Below are 18,052 nucleotides of genomic sequence, written 5' to 3'. Positions count from 1 at the left end.
AAAGCAACCAGAATGTTGTGATTTGGTGTTGAAACCAACAAACAAGTCATTTGTTCTTTTAAAAAGGGGGAAAACAAATGTGAGGAAATATAGTCTTTGTGGACTAAAGTATGAAGACGTAGCTCGTTAGCGACCTTAATTACTCGCAGTAGAGCCATTTTGCCTCATCGTCCACAAAATGAATTAACATTATTTTACAGGTAAGTGAATCTCTTAACTCTGTATTTCCTTGGAGATTTGACTTCTTTTGGGCTTGTATTCATGGTTAATAAATATTTAATTAACATTGTTTATTTTACAGATAAATGAATCTATTAACTCTATTTCTCTCTGAGATTTGTCTTTTTTGGGCTGTTTTCATGGTTAATAAGTCTCATAATTTAATTCACTATTTATTTTACAGGTAAATTAATTAACTCCTTATTTCCGTCAGAGATTGGTTTTTATTCAAGTTCTATTCATAGTTAATAAATATTGTAACTTAATTCATATTATTTATTTTACAGGTAAATTAACTCTATTTCCCTCTGAGATTTGTCTTTTTTTGGACTTGTATTCATGCTTAATAAATCTTATAATTTAATTCACTTTATTTATTTTACAGTTAAAACAATTAACTCTGATATGTGTCTTTTTTCATATTCATGGTTAATAAATATAATTTTATTCACATTATTTTACAGATAAATTAAACTATTAACTCTTTATTTCCCTCTGAGTTTTGTATTTTATCATATTCATAGTTAATAAATCTTATAATTTATTCACATTATTTATTTTACAGGTAAATTAATCTGTTAACTCTTTATTTCCCTCTGAGATTTGTTTTTTATTGTATTCATGGTTAATAAATGTAAAGTTTTGTTTGTTTTTGTTCTTCCCTAACTTGAAAAGGGTTTTGACATTTTGACCAGGAATTTTACTGGGACTTTGAACTTTGTTTTAATCAAATGATAAAACAATTCTTTGTTTCTCCTTTTATTTTTGGACTTGTCTCTTTATTTTTCATTCAATATCTGTAAGGTGAAACACCTTTGGAAAAGGTGGACGAATACAAAAGCAATTAAGGACCAATATGTAAGAACATTTTATTTTGAGGATAAAAAGGTGTTAAGTTTGTACACTTTTAAACACGTTATTTTAAGTACAATTTCTACCAGTTTGCAAACACGCCCTTTAAACTGTAGTCCTGTCAAGGATCTATATTTCAATAACCATTCATGCATTTATCACGTTGGGGTCGAGGGTACAAATTAGCTTCCTGGCGGGGGTGTGTGTGTGTGTGTGTGTGTGTGTGTGGGGACGGCGTGGCGCAGTGGGAGAGTGGCCGTGCGCAACCCGAGGGTCCCTGATTCAAATACCACCTAGTACCAACCTCGTCACGTCCGTTGTGTCCTGAGCAAGACACTTCACCCTTGCTCCTGATGGGTGCTGGTTGGCGCCTTGCATGGCAGCTCCCTCCATCAGTGTGTGAATGTGTGTGTGTGAATGGGTAAATGTGGAAGTAGTGTCAAAGCGCTTTGAGTACCTTGAAGGTAGAAAAGCGCTATACAAGTACAACCCATTTAAATATAAACATATGACAATAAGTAAAAGTAAAAATTAAAAGTGTTTCCAAAAGTACAAATAGTGACCTTTACAGCTTGGATTTGACATTGAAACATTTAACAAGCAACCACTTGGCAATTAAAATAAATTCAACACATCAAAACCAAAGATGAAGATAATATAAAGTCATCTCACCATCAACAGTTGTCACTTCTGTCTTTGCTCAATTCTCCTCCAGCAGTCTTTGCTGGTCTGAAGTCTGAGCTGCAGACTTAAAAGGAGTGGATTTGATTTCCTCAGGTGAGAAACTTCCTGATTATTTGATGGTCTTCAGCTGTTGGGAAATGGTGTCTGTAATTCCAGTTGTGTCCACTGGGGGAAGTGTGAGTCAAACTGACATTTGGACATCAGGCCTTCTGTGTGCATGAAGGCTTTGGCCTTGTGTGTTCATCCATCCATTTTCTACCGCTTATTCCCTTTGGGCCGCGGGGGGCGCTGGTGCCTATCTCAGCTACAATCGGACGGAAGGCGGTGTACACCCCGAACAAGTCGCCACCTCATAGCAGTGGCCTTGTGCAGAGTTTGCCAAAACCATAAATATTATAATTTCATTCAGTTTATTTATTTTGCAGGTAAATTAATCTATTAACTCTTTATTTCACTCTGATATTTGTCTTTTATTGTATTCTTGGTTAATAAATCGGATAATTTAATTTACATTATTCATTTTACAGGTAAATTAATGTATTAACTCTTTATTTCCTTCTAAAATTTGCCTTTTTTCATGGTTTATAAATCTTATAATTTAATTGACAATATTCATTTTACAGGTAAATTAATTAACTCTTTATTTCCCCTTGAGATTTGTCTTTTTTCGAGCTGTATTTATGGTTAATAAATCTTATGATTTCATCACATTTATTTTACAGTTCAATTAATGTATTAACTCTATTACCCTCTGATATGTGTCTTTTTTTCATATTCATGGTTAATAAATCCATCTATCTCAGCTACAATCGGGCGGAAGGCAGGGTACACCCTGGACAAGTCGCCACCTCATCGCAGGGCCAACACAGATAGACAGACAACATTCACACACTAGGGACCATTTAGTGTTGCCATTCAACCTATCCCCAGGTGCATGTCTTTGGAGGTGGGAGGAAGCCGGAGTACCCGGAGGGAACCCACGCATTCACGGGGAGAACATGCAAACTCCACACAGAAAGATCCCGAGCCTGGATTTGAACCCAGGACTGCAGGACCTTCGTATTGTGAGGCAGACGCACTAACCCCTCTGCCACCGTGAAGCCTACATCATCATTTTAATAAAATATATATTATTTTTGGGGAATAAATCATATTTATTTTACTGGTAAACTAATATATTAACTCTTTATTTCCTTCTAAAATTTGACTTTTTTGCCTTTTTTCATGGTTAATAAATATTATAATTTAATTGACAATATTCATTTTACAGGTAAATTAATTAACTCTTTATTTCCCCCGGAGATTTGTCTTTTTTCGAGCTGTATTTATGGTTAATAAATCTTATAATTTCATCACATTTATTTTACAGTTCAATTAATGTATTAACTCTGTTTCCCTCTGTGTCTCTTTTTCATATTCATGGTTAATAAATCATAGAATTTAATTCTTTATATTTATTTTACAGGTAAACTAATATATTAACTCTTAATTTTCTTCTCATATTAGTCTTTTGTCATATTAATAGTTAATAAATCTTAAAATTTAATTCACATTATTCATTTTACAGGTAAATTAATTAACTCGTTATTTCGCTCTGATATTTGTCTTTTTTCGAGCTGCATTCATGGTTAATAAATCGTGTAATTTAATTCACATGATTTATTTTACAGTTAAAATAATATATTAACTCTTTATTTCCCTCTCATATTAGTCTTTTGACGTATTAATGGTCAATAAATCTTATAATTGAATTCACATTATTTATTTTACAGGTAAATCAATCTATTAACTCTTAATTTCCCTCTGAGATTTGTCTTTAATTGTATTTCTGACTCGGAGGAATCACTCAATTAAATGTGTGTGCAATTAATTTAAATTGTGTGATTCCTTGGCGTCCACTTCGAGTGTCACTGCTTTAAAACACCATTCTGGAATTGGAATTCCATGCAATTCCACTTCCTATGTGCACCTTTATTTTGAAATCACTTCAGATTCGTGCAGTTGTCAGTCGGCGAATGTTCTCGATGCAAATCAGAATTTTGCACGGGCTTGACTATCTGTCAGGTCAGCTGGGATAGACTCCAGCTCAGTAGAGACAATGGATTGTTGTTTCTGTAACTTTTATTTAAATGCACTTCTGCTTTTTAATTGACATGAACTTTCACAAGGTCTAAAAGGTCGTTTGTCTTCTCCTTTCTTTTTATCTCCTTCATTTCTGTGTGTGTGTGTGTGTGTGTGTGTGTGTGTGTGTGTGTGTGTGTGTGTGTGTGTAATCATCCAAGCGTCTTCCTCCCACCATCAATCCACCTCATCACTTTTCACCTTTGACCCCCCCTCCCTCCTTTTTAATCACTCCATCGCCGCCTCCTCCTGCTCCCCGTTTCTGACTCCTGTTGCCAGGGCAACGCTGGCCTCCGGGTTGCTGTTAAATCTTGTGACATTGTCTTCCTATTACCTGTGGGTCAGATGCCTGATAAAGAGGACAAAGCGTGGGAAAGTGAAGAGCGAGTTTAAACGTCGGTAAAAATGTCGTCTCCGTGCGTACCACCGTGGGTGACAGAAGGGGGGGGGGGGGATGAAAATGTTTATTGTGGTAAATAAATATGACTTTCACGGCTGGAAGTACACTGATAAGGAATCTGCAGGGATCTAAACAGCCTCCCCGCCTGTAAAGCCCCCTTTTTTTTGTGTGAAGCTGCGTTCTTTTGGGCTTGATTCCATCAGCCGGGATTTGATTAAACCCTGCAGGCCGTCCTGAGGTGTCGAGGTTGTGTAGAAAGTGACGGAGGAGGAGTGGAAAACCAGCACAAAAAGTATGATACACCCACTGGACACTTCATTAGGCACATCTGAACATGGAGTCGTGGCAAGTGAAACCTAATAAAAGCACCATTGTGGAAGAGATGTGTGCTAGAAATATCGATACCAGATAGCAGATGTCTATACCAGGGGTAGTATCAGATATACACATATATATATATATATCTATATATCTATATATATAGATATATATATATACACACACATATATATACATACATATACATATACACATACATATAGAGCGCCCACCTGCCACTGATGTCACGTTATCGATGGGAAAATGCATTTTTCAACAATATGATTTGCCTGAACAGCTAAGAGATACCGAGTAACAAGTGGTAGAAATTGGATAAAAAAGAACAGATTTTAAAAAATTCTAAAAAGAAAACAATGATTTTTTTATTTATTTTTTTTAACCTGGGACTATCAAAGGCTATATTTTGGGACCACTGGCTTGGATCAATATTTTTCAGTTCATTTCACAAATGTTTGAGTTTTTATTTTTCAGTTTATAGTCTTTCACTGTTATGTTTCCACTTAGGCAAACTTTAATGATGCACAAGGGAAATTGTTCCACACAGTAGCTCAGCTGCAAAAAGGATGGAAAGGATCGTGCACACAAGGGCAGAAAAAGAGGTATAAAGTCGACTAAAAATGTACCATAGTAGTGAAGTGAAGTCAAGTATATTTATATAGCGCTTTTCTTTAGTGAATCAAAGCGCTTTTACATGGTGGGCGGTATAGCTCGGTTGGTAGAGTGGCCGTGCCAGCAACTTGAGGGTTGCAGGTTCGATTCCCGCATCCGCCATCCTAGTCACTGCCGTTGTGTCCTTGGGCAAGACACTTTACCCACCTGCTCCCAGTGCCACCCACACTGCTTTAAATGTAACTTAGATATTGGGTTTCACTATGTAAAGCGCTTTGAGTCACTAGAGAAAAGCGCTATATAAATATACTTCACTTCAAAGTGAAACCCAATATCTAAGTTACATTTAAAGCAGTGTGGGTGGCACTGGGAGCAGGTGGGTAAAGTGTCTTGCCCAAGGACACAACGGCAGTAGAGATATCCAATAATGGACACCACATCCAAACTCAAGTACAAACCCCGTTTCCATATGAGTTGTGAAATTGTGTTAGATGTAACACAATTTCCCAACTCATAACATTACTGCCACCTAGTGGTAGTAATAGAGACGGCGTGGTGAAGTTGGGGGAGTGGCCGTGCCAGCAACCTGAGGGTTCCTGGTTCAATCCCCACCTTCTACCATCCTATCATGTCCGTCGTGTCCTTGAGCAAGACACTTCACCCTTGCTCCTGATGGGTGGTGTTTAGGGCCTTGCATGGCAGCTCCCTCCATCAGTGTGTGAATGTGTGTGTGAATGGGTAAATGTGGAAATAGTGTCAAAGCGCTTTGAGTACCTTGAAGGTAGAAAAGCGCCCAGGAGTTAACACTTGCAGAGATGCAAAAACTCAACCAAATTCCGGTTGTTTCCATAAAACAACAGCAGACATTGTTGTTTCTCTCCTGACCCTGCGTGTTGTTATCTGTTTTTTTGGTTCTTTGGTAGGGCTTTTTTTCTTGTTTCTTTTCACAACTTCATGCCGCTCTCCTTTTTCTGAACAAATCAATGGTCCTTCTCTCAATTGGAGGTCACCGGGTTGGCCTTGCAGCTTTTCAATTACTAGCAGCCTGCAGTCCCTGTACTGTACACACACACACACACACACACACATATATATATATATATATATATATATATATTTATGAATACATACATATATACACATATGTGTGCATATGTATATACACATGTATATATATATATATATATATATATATATATATATAGTGTGTATATATATATTGTATATTAAATATATATGTATATATATACGTATACATATATGTATATATACACATATATATAATACATACATACATAGATAAATAGTTAGATAGTACTTTATTGATTCCTTCAGGAGAGTTCCTTCAAGAAAATGTAATTCCAGCAGCAGTGTACAGAGTTGAGATTAATTTAAAAAGGAAAAAGGAAATAATGGGGGTTTAAATGTAAACAAAATAGAGAAATATTACTAGAAGAATAAAAATAAAAAGCAACAATGGGAATAAAAATATAACAGTAAAATAAGAATATAAGAAGAGAAACTAGGCAGTAGTGACCATGTTATGAAAATGTATTGCACGGTTATTGTTTTGCAATACACATATATATATATATAATTTATATGTGTGCGTAAATATACATACATATATATGTATATATATATACACACATATATATGCGCATGTGTATGCATACATATATGTACATATATGTGTGTATATATACATATATATATAAATATATACACACATATATACAGATATATATATATGTATACATGTGCATCTATATAGATATGTATATATATATATATATATATACACACCTATATATTATATATATATACATATCTATATAGATATATAGATGCACATGTACACATATATATATATATCTGTATATATGTGTGTATATACACACACATATATAATATATATACATACACACATTATATATATGTGCATGTGTATGCATACATATATATACATATATATATATATATATGATTTTTTTTTTCTTCCAAATGTGCCCCCCAGAGTCAAAATAACTGCCAGGCCAGGATGAGTACATGTGATGCGTGTGAAACCTTGAAGAAAAAATAAAAAGGAGAGGAAGAAGGTGAGTGAGACTGAGACAGGAAGCAGGAAGCAGAAACACCAGCTTGGGGAAGATGATGTCATCACGGACAGGTGAGGGACAGACCAGATCTTCAATAATAAAGATGGAGAAGGTCCATGCAAGGAGGTGATGGAGACAAAAAGAAAGAGGAGAAAAAGACCATGGCTCCAAAAAGGGAGGATGGGGGGAGGGCGTCAGGCCCCTCACCCTCGGGGGTTATTGGGTCGTGGACGGACAATCTCTCTCGGCTTAATCAACAGCAGCAGAGGTGATTGCAACACCGCAGGGGGGCTGCTGGGGAAAACACACACACACACACACACACACACACACGTGGGGGGCGGGGGGTCTTATAGAAATGAATGGGAAGGTGTGGCAGGCAGGCTGAGGAGATTGGCAGACAAAAAAGAGGGGAAATGGAAAGCTGGGAAAAGAGGAAGAAAGGGTGGATGGTGATGGTGATGATGAAGAAGATGGAGGACAAAGGTGATGGGAGGAGCAGGAGTCATGTCCGAAAGAAAGCATATGAAAAAGGGAAGGATGGAGAAGGTGAAACAAAGTGAAATTAAAAAAATGGCTAAAAGTGGATGATAGTCATGGAACTAAAGAAATAAATCATCTGAAATGGGACAGTGTGTCTAGAATGACCGCCAAGGAGGTGAAAATAATTTATATATGAATCATAGACAGGCTGCTGATGGTGTGTTTGATGGAGTAGAAGTCTACTCTCCTAGGTAAAAAATTCCCTCCGCAGTGGACTTTTTAAATATTTATTTCTTTGTCAAAAAAATGTCCTCTGCAGTGGACTTTTTATTTACTTTGTCAAAAAAAAAATTCATATGTGGTGGACGTTTTTAAATTAATTTTTAAGTAAATTATCTTTTTCAAAAAAATGTCCTATGCAGTAGACTTTTTTTTCAATGTATTTTTTACTCGTCAAAATAACGTCCTCTGCTGGGGACTTTTTTTTTCTTTGTCAAAAAATGTCCTCTGCAGTGGACTTTTTAACTACTTTGTGAAAAAAATTTAATCTGCGGTGGACTTTTTAAAAATGAATTTTTTAATTAAATTATTTCTTCGTCCAAAAAAATGTGCTATGCAGTACTTTTTTTAATTTTATTTTTGCAGTGGACTTTAATTTTTATTTCTTTTAAAAAAAAAAAAAAAAAAGGAGTCCTCTGCAGTGTAATATATAAAATGTTGTCTTTATGGGCCAGAAGTTATCAATATGTAAAACCATGCAGTTGACTATTTTTTTCTTCTTTGTCAAAAAAATGTTCTCTGCAGAGGAATTTTTATTTACTTTGTTAAAAAAAATTCATATGGGGTGGACTTTTTTAAATAAATTTTTAAGTAAATTATCTTTGTCAAAAAAAACGTCCTATGCAGTAGACTTTTTTTTCAATGGATTTTTTACTTGTCAAAATAATGTCCTCTGTGGACTTTTTTTTTCTTTGTCAAAAAAATGTCATCTGCAGTGTTTTTTTTTTATTTTTATTTTATTTTTTTCACACTTTGTCAAAAAATGTCCTCTGCAGTGGACTTTTTAATTACTTTGTCAAAAAAATTTAATCTGCGATGGACTTTTTAAAAATGAATTAAATTTTTTCTTCATCCAAAAAAATGTCCTATGTAGTAGACTTTTTTTTTTTTAAGTATTTTTTACTTGTCAACATAATGTCCTCTGCCATGGACTTTTTTTTCTTCGTCAAAAAAATGTCATCTGCAGTGTTTTTTTTTTGTTTTTTTTGTTTTTTCACACTTTGTCAAAAAATGTAATCTGCGGTGGACTTTTTTTTAAAGGAATTGTTTAATTAAATTATTTCTTCGTCAAAAAAAGTCCTATGCAGTACTTTTTTCAATTTTATTTTTGCAGTGGACTTTGACATCGTCCAAATTTCCTCTGCAGTGTTTTTTTTTTTTTTACACTTTGTCAAAAAATGCCATCAGCAGAGGACTTTAATTTTTATTTCTTTAAAAAAATAAAAAAATAAAAAAATAAAATAAAAGGAGTCCCCTGCAGTGTAATATTTAAAATGTTGTCTTTATGGGCCAGAAGTTATCAATATGTAAAACCATGCAGTTGACAATTTTTTTTTTCTTTGTCAAAAAAATGTCCTCTACAGTGGACTTTTAAAAATATTTTTGTATTGTTTTTATCCATTATATCTTATCAAGAAGTAGTTTTTTTAAGTGGACATGTTACATATTAAAAAGTATTGCTGTTAGGGACCAAGCACTGATTTATTTTTAATTTATGTCAAAGGTAGACTTTGATTAAACAGAAACTACATGACTTTTCACTGATATTCAACTGTTTTGAACTGAGAGCTCCAATTAAGCTCATAAATTGAGGTATTTCTGTAGTTTTTCCTCCAATGTCAACCACTTTCCAAGCATGTTTACTGTCGGGGGGAAACATGGACTTTAATGAACTACATGAATTGCATGTTTTAGATTCTTTGGACAAATGAAAGCAAATTCAACCTGGAATGGCAAAAAGACTAAAAGTTTAAGATGCAAAGCTGCTGACGTGTGTTTGAGGATGCAACTGAGGTATGGAAGACCATCACATGTTGCAGATAAATAATAATTATGTCGGACTTACTTCAGTTTCTATGAGCGTAAATCAAGTTTTAATCTGAACTTCTACTTAGATTAACATAAAATTCACACTTAAGTGAGTCCTTCACACTGTACACACAACACAGAGAAAAATTAACATTTTACATTTGACTTATGTTTTTTTTTTTTGTTAAAGCAAACCGTTAAAAACTGTTCCAATTAGAGATTATTATACGGGCAGTTGGAGTTTCCATGGTGGACATCACATTGTTTTAGTTCCTCCAAAAGCCATCAATAGACTGCTCGCCATCGTCACAAATCACACATTTACGCTTTCATCAAGAGCTGTTTATTGTATTTTACTGTACAGGAAGACTTACTGACATGTGACACCGTGCGACATGTGTGACATACGTCATATGACACATGTGACACCGTGTGGACAACAAATCCAAAGCAAATAAATACAAGGCAAAAATGCTGGAGCAGGAAAAAAGAAAACTGGGTGATTTAATTATAAAAAGTAACTTGTATACTTTTCAGATACAGCAAAAATAAAATATGTTTAACAGCACTTTGGCTAAGAAACAGTTTGGCCTTAACTTGTATGATAATATTTATATATCATATTTACATTGTCTGCGATGAGGTGGCGACTTGTCCAGGGTGTACCCCGCCTTCCGCCCGATTGTAGCTGAGATAGGCACCAGCGACCCCAGAGGGAATAAGCAGTAGAAAATGGATGGATGGATGTTTACATTGTTGTCTTTATGGGTCAGAAGTTAACCACATGCCAACCATGCAGTGGACCTTTTTTTTCTTTTTTTTTTTAAATATTTCTTTGGGGCGGCATAGCTCGGTTGGTAGAGTGGCCGTGCCAGCAACTTGAGGGTTGCAGGTTGGATTCCTGCTTCCGCCATCCTAGTCACTGCCGTTGTGTCCTTGGGCAAGACACTTTCCCCACCTGCTCCCAGTGCCACCCACACTGGTTTAAATGTAACTTAGATATTGGGTTTCACTATGTAAAAGCGCCTTGAGTCACTAGAGAAAAAGCGCTATATAAATATACTTCACTTCAAATATACTTCACTTTGTCAAAAAATATGTAATCTGCAGTGGACTTTCTTTTTTTTCTTTGTCAACTGATGTCCTCTGCAGTGGTCTTTATTTTATTTGAAACATTTCTTTGTCAAAAAAAATTTACTCTGCAGTGGACTTATCTTTACATTTTTGTCCAAAAAAAGTGTAATCTGCAGTGGAATTGTATTTCTTTGTCAAAAAAACAGCAGTCAACTTTTTTTTTTTAATTTGTCAAAATTCTAAAATTTTTAGTGGACTTCAAAAAATGTCAAAAATGTATAATCTGCAGTGGACTTTATTTTAAATTGCTTTGTCAAAAAAAATGTCCTCTGCAGTGGAATTTCAATTTTTTTTCTCTTTGCCAAGAAAAAAGTCAGCAGTGGACTTTTTTTTTTCTTAATTTCTTTGTCAAAAATATATATTCTCAATTGGATTTTAAAAAGTAAATGTCAAAAAAAATGTCATCTGCAGTGGACTTTGTATTTTATTTAATTTTTTCTTTCTTTGTCAAAAAAAATTCCTCTGGAGTGGACTTTTATTTTAACATTTTTGTCCCAAAAAAAATGTAATCCGCAGTGGAATTTTATTTCTTTGTCAAAAAAACAATCCGCAGTCAATTTTTTTTTTTTAATTTGTCAAAAATCTCTAATCTTTAGTGGACTTCAAAAAATTTCAAAAAATGTCAAAAAATGTATAATCTGCAGTGGACTTTATTTTAAATTGCTTTGTCAAAAAAATGTCCTCTGCAGTGGAATTTCAATTTTTTTTCTCTTTGCCAAGAAAAAAGTCAGCAGTGGACTTTTTTTTTTCTTAATTTCTTTGTCAAAAATATATATTCTCAATTGGATTTTAAAAAGTAAATGTCAAAAAAAATGTCATCTGCAGTGGACTTTGTATTTTATTTAATTTTTTCTTTCTTTGTCAAAAAAAATTCCTCTGGAGTGGACTTTTATTTTAACATTTTTGTCCCAAAAAAAATGTAATCCGCAGTGGAATTTTATTTCTTTGTCAAAAAAACAATCCGCAGTCAATTTTTTTTTTTTAATTTGTCAAAAATCTCTAATCTTTAGTGGACTTCAAAAAATTTCAAAAAATGTCAAAAAATGTATAATCTGCAGTGGACTTTATTTTAAATTTCTTTGTCGAAAAAAAAGTCCTCTGCAGTGGAATTTCAATTTTTCTTCTCTTTGCCAAGAAAAAAGTCAGCAGTGGACTTTTTTTTTTTCTTTCTTAAATTTCTTTGTCCAAAAAAGGTCATCAGCAGTGGACTTTTTTTCTCTCTTAATTTCTTTGTCAAAAATATATAATCTCAATTCGATTTTAAAATGAAAATGTCAAAAAATATGTAATCTGCAGTGGACTTTATTTTAAATTGCTTTGTCCCAAAAAATTATCTGCAGTGGACTTTGTATTTTATTTAATTTTTTCTTTCTTCGTCAAAAAATTTTCCTCTGCAGTGGACTTTTTTCTTTTTCTCTTTGCCAAAAAAAGTCATATGCAGTGGACTATATATTCTTTTAAATTTCTTTGTAACAAATATGTAAACTATGTCTCCCAGCTGGCCTGGGAACACCTCAGGATCCCCCAAGAAGAGCTAGACGACCTGGCTGGGGAGAGGGAAGTCTGGGCTTAGGCTGCTGCCCCCGCGACCCAACCTCGGATAAGCGGAAGAAGATGGACGGATGTTTGATACATAATCCTGAATAAAAACCTGTAAAAGTGGTGCTAATAGTTTAGATATCAGTAACAAATGTGCGGCCAAGCCGAGTCAAACATCAAACTTTGTTTTATAATTTGTAAAATAAAAATAAAAAGCAAGTCCAGTGTAAAAAAGGCACATTCATAGAATCATTGGACAAAAAAAAAACAAAAAAAAAACACCTTGACATGGGACCTTATTACTTTTTTTATTATTATTATTTTACCCCAGTCTTTTTAAAAAGGGGACTTTCACTTTTGCAGCATTTTCTCCTTCAGGGTCTGTCGTCAGGAGCTTGCTTAAGGGCCGAGGCAGTCCCATGAATTCATTTATTCACCCGTGAAGAAGTAGCAAGGCCGGTTGAAGGTTCCAAGCAGACAAAAATGTGCTTCATTTTGCATTTGGAATTCAGTAAATGTTTTTAAGCACATACAATACAGGCCAGGAGTTTGAACGCAGCTTCTCTTCATTTAATGTGTTTTCAGGACTATTTACATTGTAGATTGTCACTGAAGGCATCAAAACTATGACACCTTTGAAGTGAAAATAACTGAAAACATGTTTTATATTCCAGTTTCTTCAAAATAGCCACCCTTTGCTCTGATTACTACTTTGCACACTCTTGGCATTCTCTGCATGAGCTTCAAGCACACCTGTGAAGTGAAAACCCTCTCAGGTGACTACCTCTTAAACAGCAGTAATCAGAGCACAGGGTGGCTATTTTGAAGGAACTAGAAAGTAAAACATGTTTTCAGTCATTTCACCTTGTTAAGTACGTAACTCCACATGTGTTCACTCATTGAAGGCATTAGAAGTGAGTGAACACATGCGGAGTTATGTATTTCACACACAAAAAAAGAGGTGAAATAACTGAAAACATGTTTTATTTTCTAGTTTCTTCAAAATAGTCACCCTGTGCTCTGATTACTGCTCAAGAGGTAGTCACCCGAGATGGTTTTTACTTCTCAGGTGTGCTTTAAGCTCATCCAGAGAATGCCAAGAGTGAACAAAGCAGTAATTGGAGCAAAGGGTGGCTATTTTGAAGAGACTCGAATATAAAACATGTTTTCAGTTTGGTTTTTTTAACTCCACATGTGTTAATTCATAGTTTTGATGCCTTCAGTGACAATCTAAAATGTAAATAGTCATGAAAATAAATTAAAAAAAACGAATGAGAAGGCGGGTCCAAACCTTTGATTGCCCCAATAATCAACAAACCGATGATGAATGACAAAAAATGTTCCTGCCATCTTCATCAGATGACTTCAACCACTTAATATTTCGCGGTTATGTTAGTGATGATCAGCACATCCTGACTATCAACACATTTTGATCATTCCAGAAAATATTGTCGACAAACGGGGTATTTAGTGTGTGTTTGTAAACAAGACAAACTTATGACCTCCAAAATCGTATTTCCTTTTTCGTGTTTCCTTAAAAAAATGTGTCAAGAACCAAGACGTCAGGATGGACCGTCTGCCTCCAACCATTCACTCATTCATTCGACTTATGTCAGAGTCTTCTGTTTGTCTACTCAGCCTTGATGTGTGTGTGTGTGTGTGTGTGTTACTAGGTTAGTTTCTGGTTGGCAAAAAAGGCCTTGGTCTCCCCGCAGGTGGGGTTGGTGCAGAGCGGGCAGCGCAGGGTCAGCTGACGGGAGCAGGTCTGGTTGGAGCGCAGGTGAGCCTGGACCAGGTCAGCCAGAGCCTGGACGACCACAAGAACACACATTGTCACCGCTGTCGCACAACAGTTGTGTAACACAGTGCTTTTTCAACACACCAGCAGCAGAAATCACTAAAAAACGACATTCAGTTGACAGTAAAAAGTTGTTGCAATTGTTGGATATGACTTTAAAGCATCACTATAGCTCTTGTCTCAAAGTAGGTGTAGAGTCACATCACACCCTGACTTATCTTGTATTTTTTGCTGTTTTCCTGTGTGTAGTGTTTTAGTTATTGTCTAGGACTCCTTTTTCTCTTTTTTTTGGTATTTTCATGTCTTCCTTTGAGCGATATTATCTACTTTGTTTTAGCAATCAAGAATATTTCAGTTTTTATCTGTCTTTGTGGGGACATTGTTGATTGTCATGTCCTGTTGGGATGTACATTGTGGACGCCATCTTTGCTTCACAGTAAGTCTTTGCTGTCGTCCAGCATTCTGTTTTTGTTTACTTTGTCGCCAGTTCAGTTTTAGTTTGGTTCTGCATAGCCTTTCCTAAGATTCAATGCCTTTTTTTAGGGGCACTCACCTTTTGTTTATTTTTGTTTCAGACACCTACAAAGCAATTACCGTATTTTTCGGAGTATAAGTCGCTCTGGAGTATAAGTCGCACCTGCCGAAAATGCATAATAAAGAAAGGAAAAAACATATAAGTCGCACTGGAGTATAAGTCGCATTTTTGGGGGAAATGTATTTGATAAAACCCAACAGCAAGAATAGACATTTGAAAGGCAATTTAAACTAAATAAAGAATAGTGAAGAACAGGCTGAATAAGTGTAGGTTATATGAGGCATAAATAAGCAACTGCTATGTTAACCTAACATATTATGGTAAGAGTCATTCAAATAACTATAACATATAGAACATGCTATACCTTTACCAAACTATCTCTCACTCCTAATCCATAAATCCCATGAAATCTTATACATCTAGTCTCTTACGTGAATGAGCTAAATAATATTTGATATTTTACAGTAATGTGTTAATAATTTCACACATAAGTCGCTCCTGAGTATAAGTCGCACCAAAACTATGAAAAAAAAAAAAACGACTTATAGTCCGAAAAATACGGTAGCTACCGGCTGCCACCTACTGATACAGAAGAGTATTACACGGTTACTCTGCCGAGCTCTAGACAGCACACACACACACTCAACAACACATCATCTGAAGACTATAATTACTGGTTTGCAAAAAATATTTTTAACCCAAATAGGTGAAATTAGATCATCTCCCACGGCACACCAGACTGTATCCCACGGCACAGTGGTTGAAAAACAGTGGTGTAAAACAGCACCCACACAAAAATCGCAGGACAAAATGGTGTGCTTGTGTGAAAGGATAGGCGACAAAGTGGTGATATCACTCACTTCCCTCACCGTGTGTGTTGACATTTTTCAGTTCTAATGTTTTGCATAATATCTGCGGCTTTTATACACATCACACCTGGGCAAATTGAGGCCCGTTAAGCTTTTCAATCTGGCCCACCCGATATTCCCATGATGATGTGCGCTCATGTTTTCTAATGACCCCAAGTCTTAAACTATACAAAGTATTTAAATGGTTGGATTCTGCGCTTTTGCATGATATAATAGTTACTATGGTCATCTAATGAGTTGCTATGGTCATCTAATGAGTGACTATGGTCATCTAATGAGTGACTATGGTCATCTAATGAGTGACTATGGTCATCTAATGAGTGACTATGGTCATCTAATGAGTGACTATGGTCATCTAATTAGTTACTATGGTCATCTAATGAGTTGCTATGGTCATCTAATGAGTGACTATGGTCATCTAATGAGTGACTATGGTCATCTAATGAGTGACTATGGTCATCTAATGAGTGACTATGGTCATCTAATTAGTGACTATGGTCATCTAATTAGTGACTATGGTCATCTAATGAGTTACTATGGTCATGTAATGAGTTACTATGGTTATGTAATGAGTTACTATGGTCATGTAAGTCACAGCAGCTCAGACGAGGCATCAAGTAGTGTGGGTGGGGAGTGTTTCCACAGTGTCAGCCTGAAATGTGGATGTCAGGGAGATTTTTACAACAAAGTTCTAAAGCTTAGTGATATATCAGATTGTTTTCTTTTTACCCTTCGTGTTCAGGTTTTGCTGTGTTTGTTGCATTTTTTTTCCACTTGATTGTAAAATATGTCGATAGATAGGGGGTGTGACGTTTCTATGTTGTCAATATTCAGTGTTACAGTTAATATTGTAAATCCCACATTATTTTCATGTACATTCTGGGTGTCTCGTTCAGTAAAAAAAATGGAAAATTCCATTCCGTTTTGATAGATAGATGATTCCTCCAGGAAAGTTCCCTCAGGAAAATTTAAATAATGGGGGTATTAATGGAAACCAAATAGGAAAATATTACAATAATAAAAATAAAAAACAATGAGAATAAAAATATAACAGTAAAATAAGAATATAATAAGAGAAACTAGGCAGTAGGGACATGTTATGAAAAATTATTGCACTGGTATTATTTTGCATCTCCTGTCATGTGAGGTTTTGTATTAATTAGTCTTCCTAAAAATGATACGTCGGCCCCCAGACACTTTTTTTCCCCTCTAAATTTGGCCCCCCGGAGTCAAAATAATTACCTGCTTCATGCGGTTAGCAAAACCCTGCCAACAAATACTAGCATGGTGGTATTTTAAAATTCAACTATAAAAGAGGGGGAATACATTTAAAGAGTTATTAATTCAGCAATCAGTAGGAATATAGTTTCAAATGAACAATTTTTTTTAATGCAGCAGAAGAAACATGCTGTTCACTGAGAAACTAAAACCAAGGGAACCTTCAGTAACTACCAACTAATCATCCTCTGGCTATTGATTCTCACACACACACACACACACACACACACACACACACACACACACACACACACACACACACGGAGAGGGGTCTCTAAGCATAGGTGGGTTTGAGCAGCCAGCCAGCTGGGCAGTTGAGTTCTACTGTAGTCAGCTCTTAGGATTCTCATTGATCTGCCGCTTGCTTTAAAAACACAAACACACACACACACACACACACACACACACACACACACTTATACGAAATAAGGACCAAGTTTTTGATCAGTACTGTGCAAATGTATCACACTCAAAGTAACCAGTAAACATGTTTTATGGGCCAAAGCTTAGGCATCTTCAGAATGGATCAATCATTTAAAAAGGTTTCCCTTTAGGGGACCTGTTTTTGTGTCCCCATACCGTCAGAGGTCCCTTAAGGTGACTGTGTAAACAGAGCCATGTCCCCATTAAGTGTGTATTGTCAACACACTCACACACACAAAGGTTATCATACAAAATGGGGACCAAGTGTTTGTTCATGACTTGTGGGGACCACCCTTTCTACAGGTTGTGGAGGCATAAAAAAAAAAATGGTGTAAAATGTCCACTGGCCAGTTAGCTCATACACGTCTTTAAATCTCTGGATTGATGAAGTAATGTGCTGATCAGTCTTACTGGGGACCCTGGGGAAACAGTTCATATGGTTAATGGGGACCTGCCATGAGGTGGCGACTTGTCCAGGGTGTACCCCGCCTTTCGCCCAATTGTAGCTGAAATAGGAGCCAGCGCCCCCCCTCGACCCCAAAAGGGAATAAGTGGTAAAAAATGGATGAGTTCATGGGGACC

The 18,052-nt window shown here is 35.7% G+C and overlaps 1 protein-coding gene across 1 annotated transcript in view; it reads right to left on the bottom strand.

The window, feature by feature from the left end:
* Window positions 1-10,221: 10,221 nt before the first annotated feature.
* fech (ferrochelatase) overlaps window positions 10,222-18,052 on the bottom strand; it is a 38,469-nt gene continuing 30,638 nt past the window's right edge. The window contains exon 11 of the mRNA XM_061877119.1: window positions 10,222-14,374. Within this exon, the coding sequence (XP_061733103.1) occupies window positions 14,237-14,374 (138 nt within the window). The 3' untranslated portion in view covers window positions 10,222-14,236. The remainder of the gene's footprint in view (window positions 14,375-18,052) is intronic.

Source organism: Nerophis ophidion, linkage group LG17 (assembly GCF_033978795.1).
Source record: "Nerophis ophidion isolate RoL-2023_Sa linkage group LG17, RoL_Noph_v1.0, whole genome shotgun sequence".
NCBI lineage: Eukaryota > Metazoa > Chordata > Actinopteri > Syngnathiformes > Syngnathidae > Nerophis > Nerophis ophidion.
The sequence above is the reverse complement of the archived record's forward strand: the minus strand, read 5'-3'. Positions and strand labels throughout refer to the sequence as shown.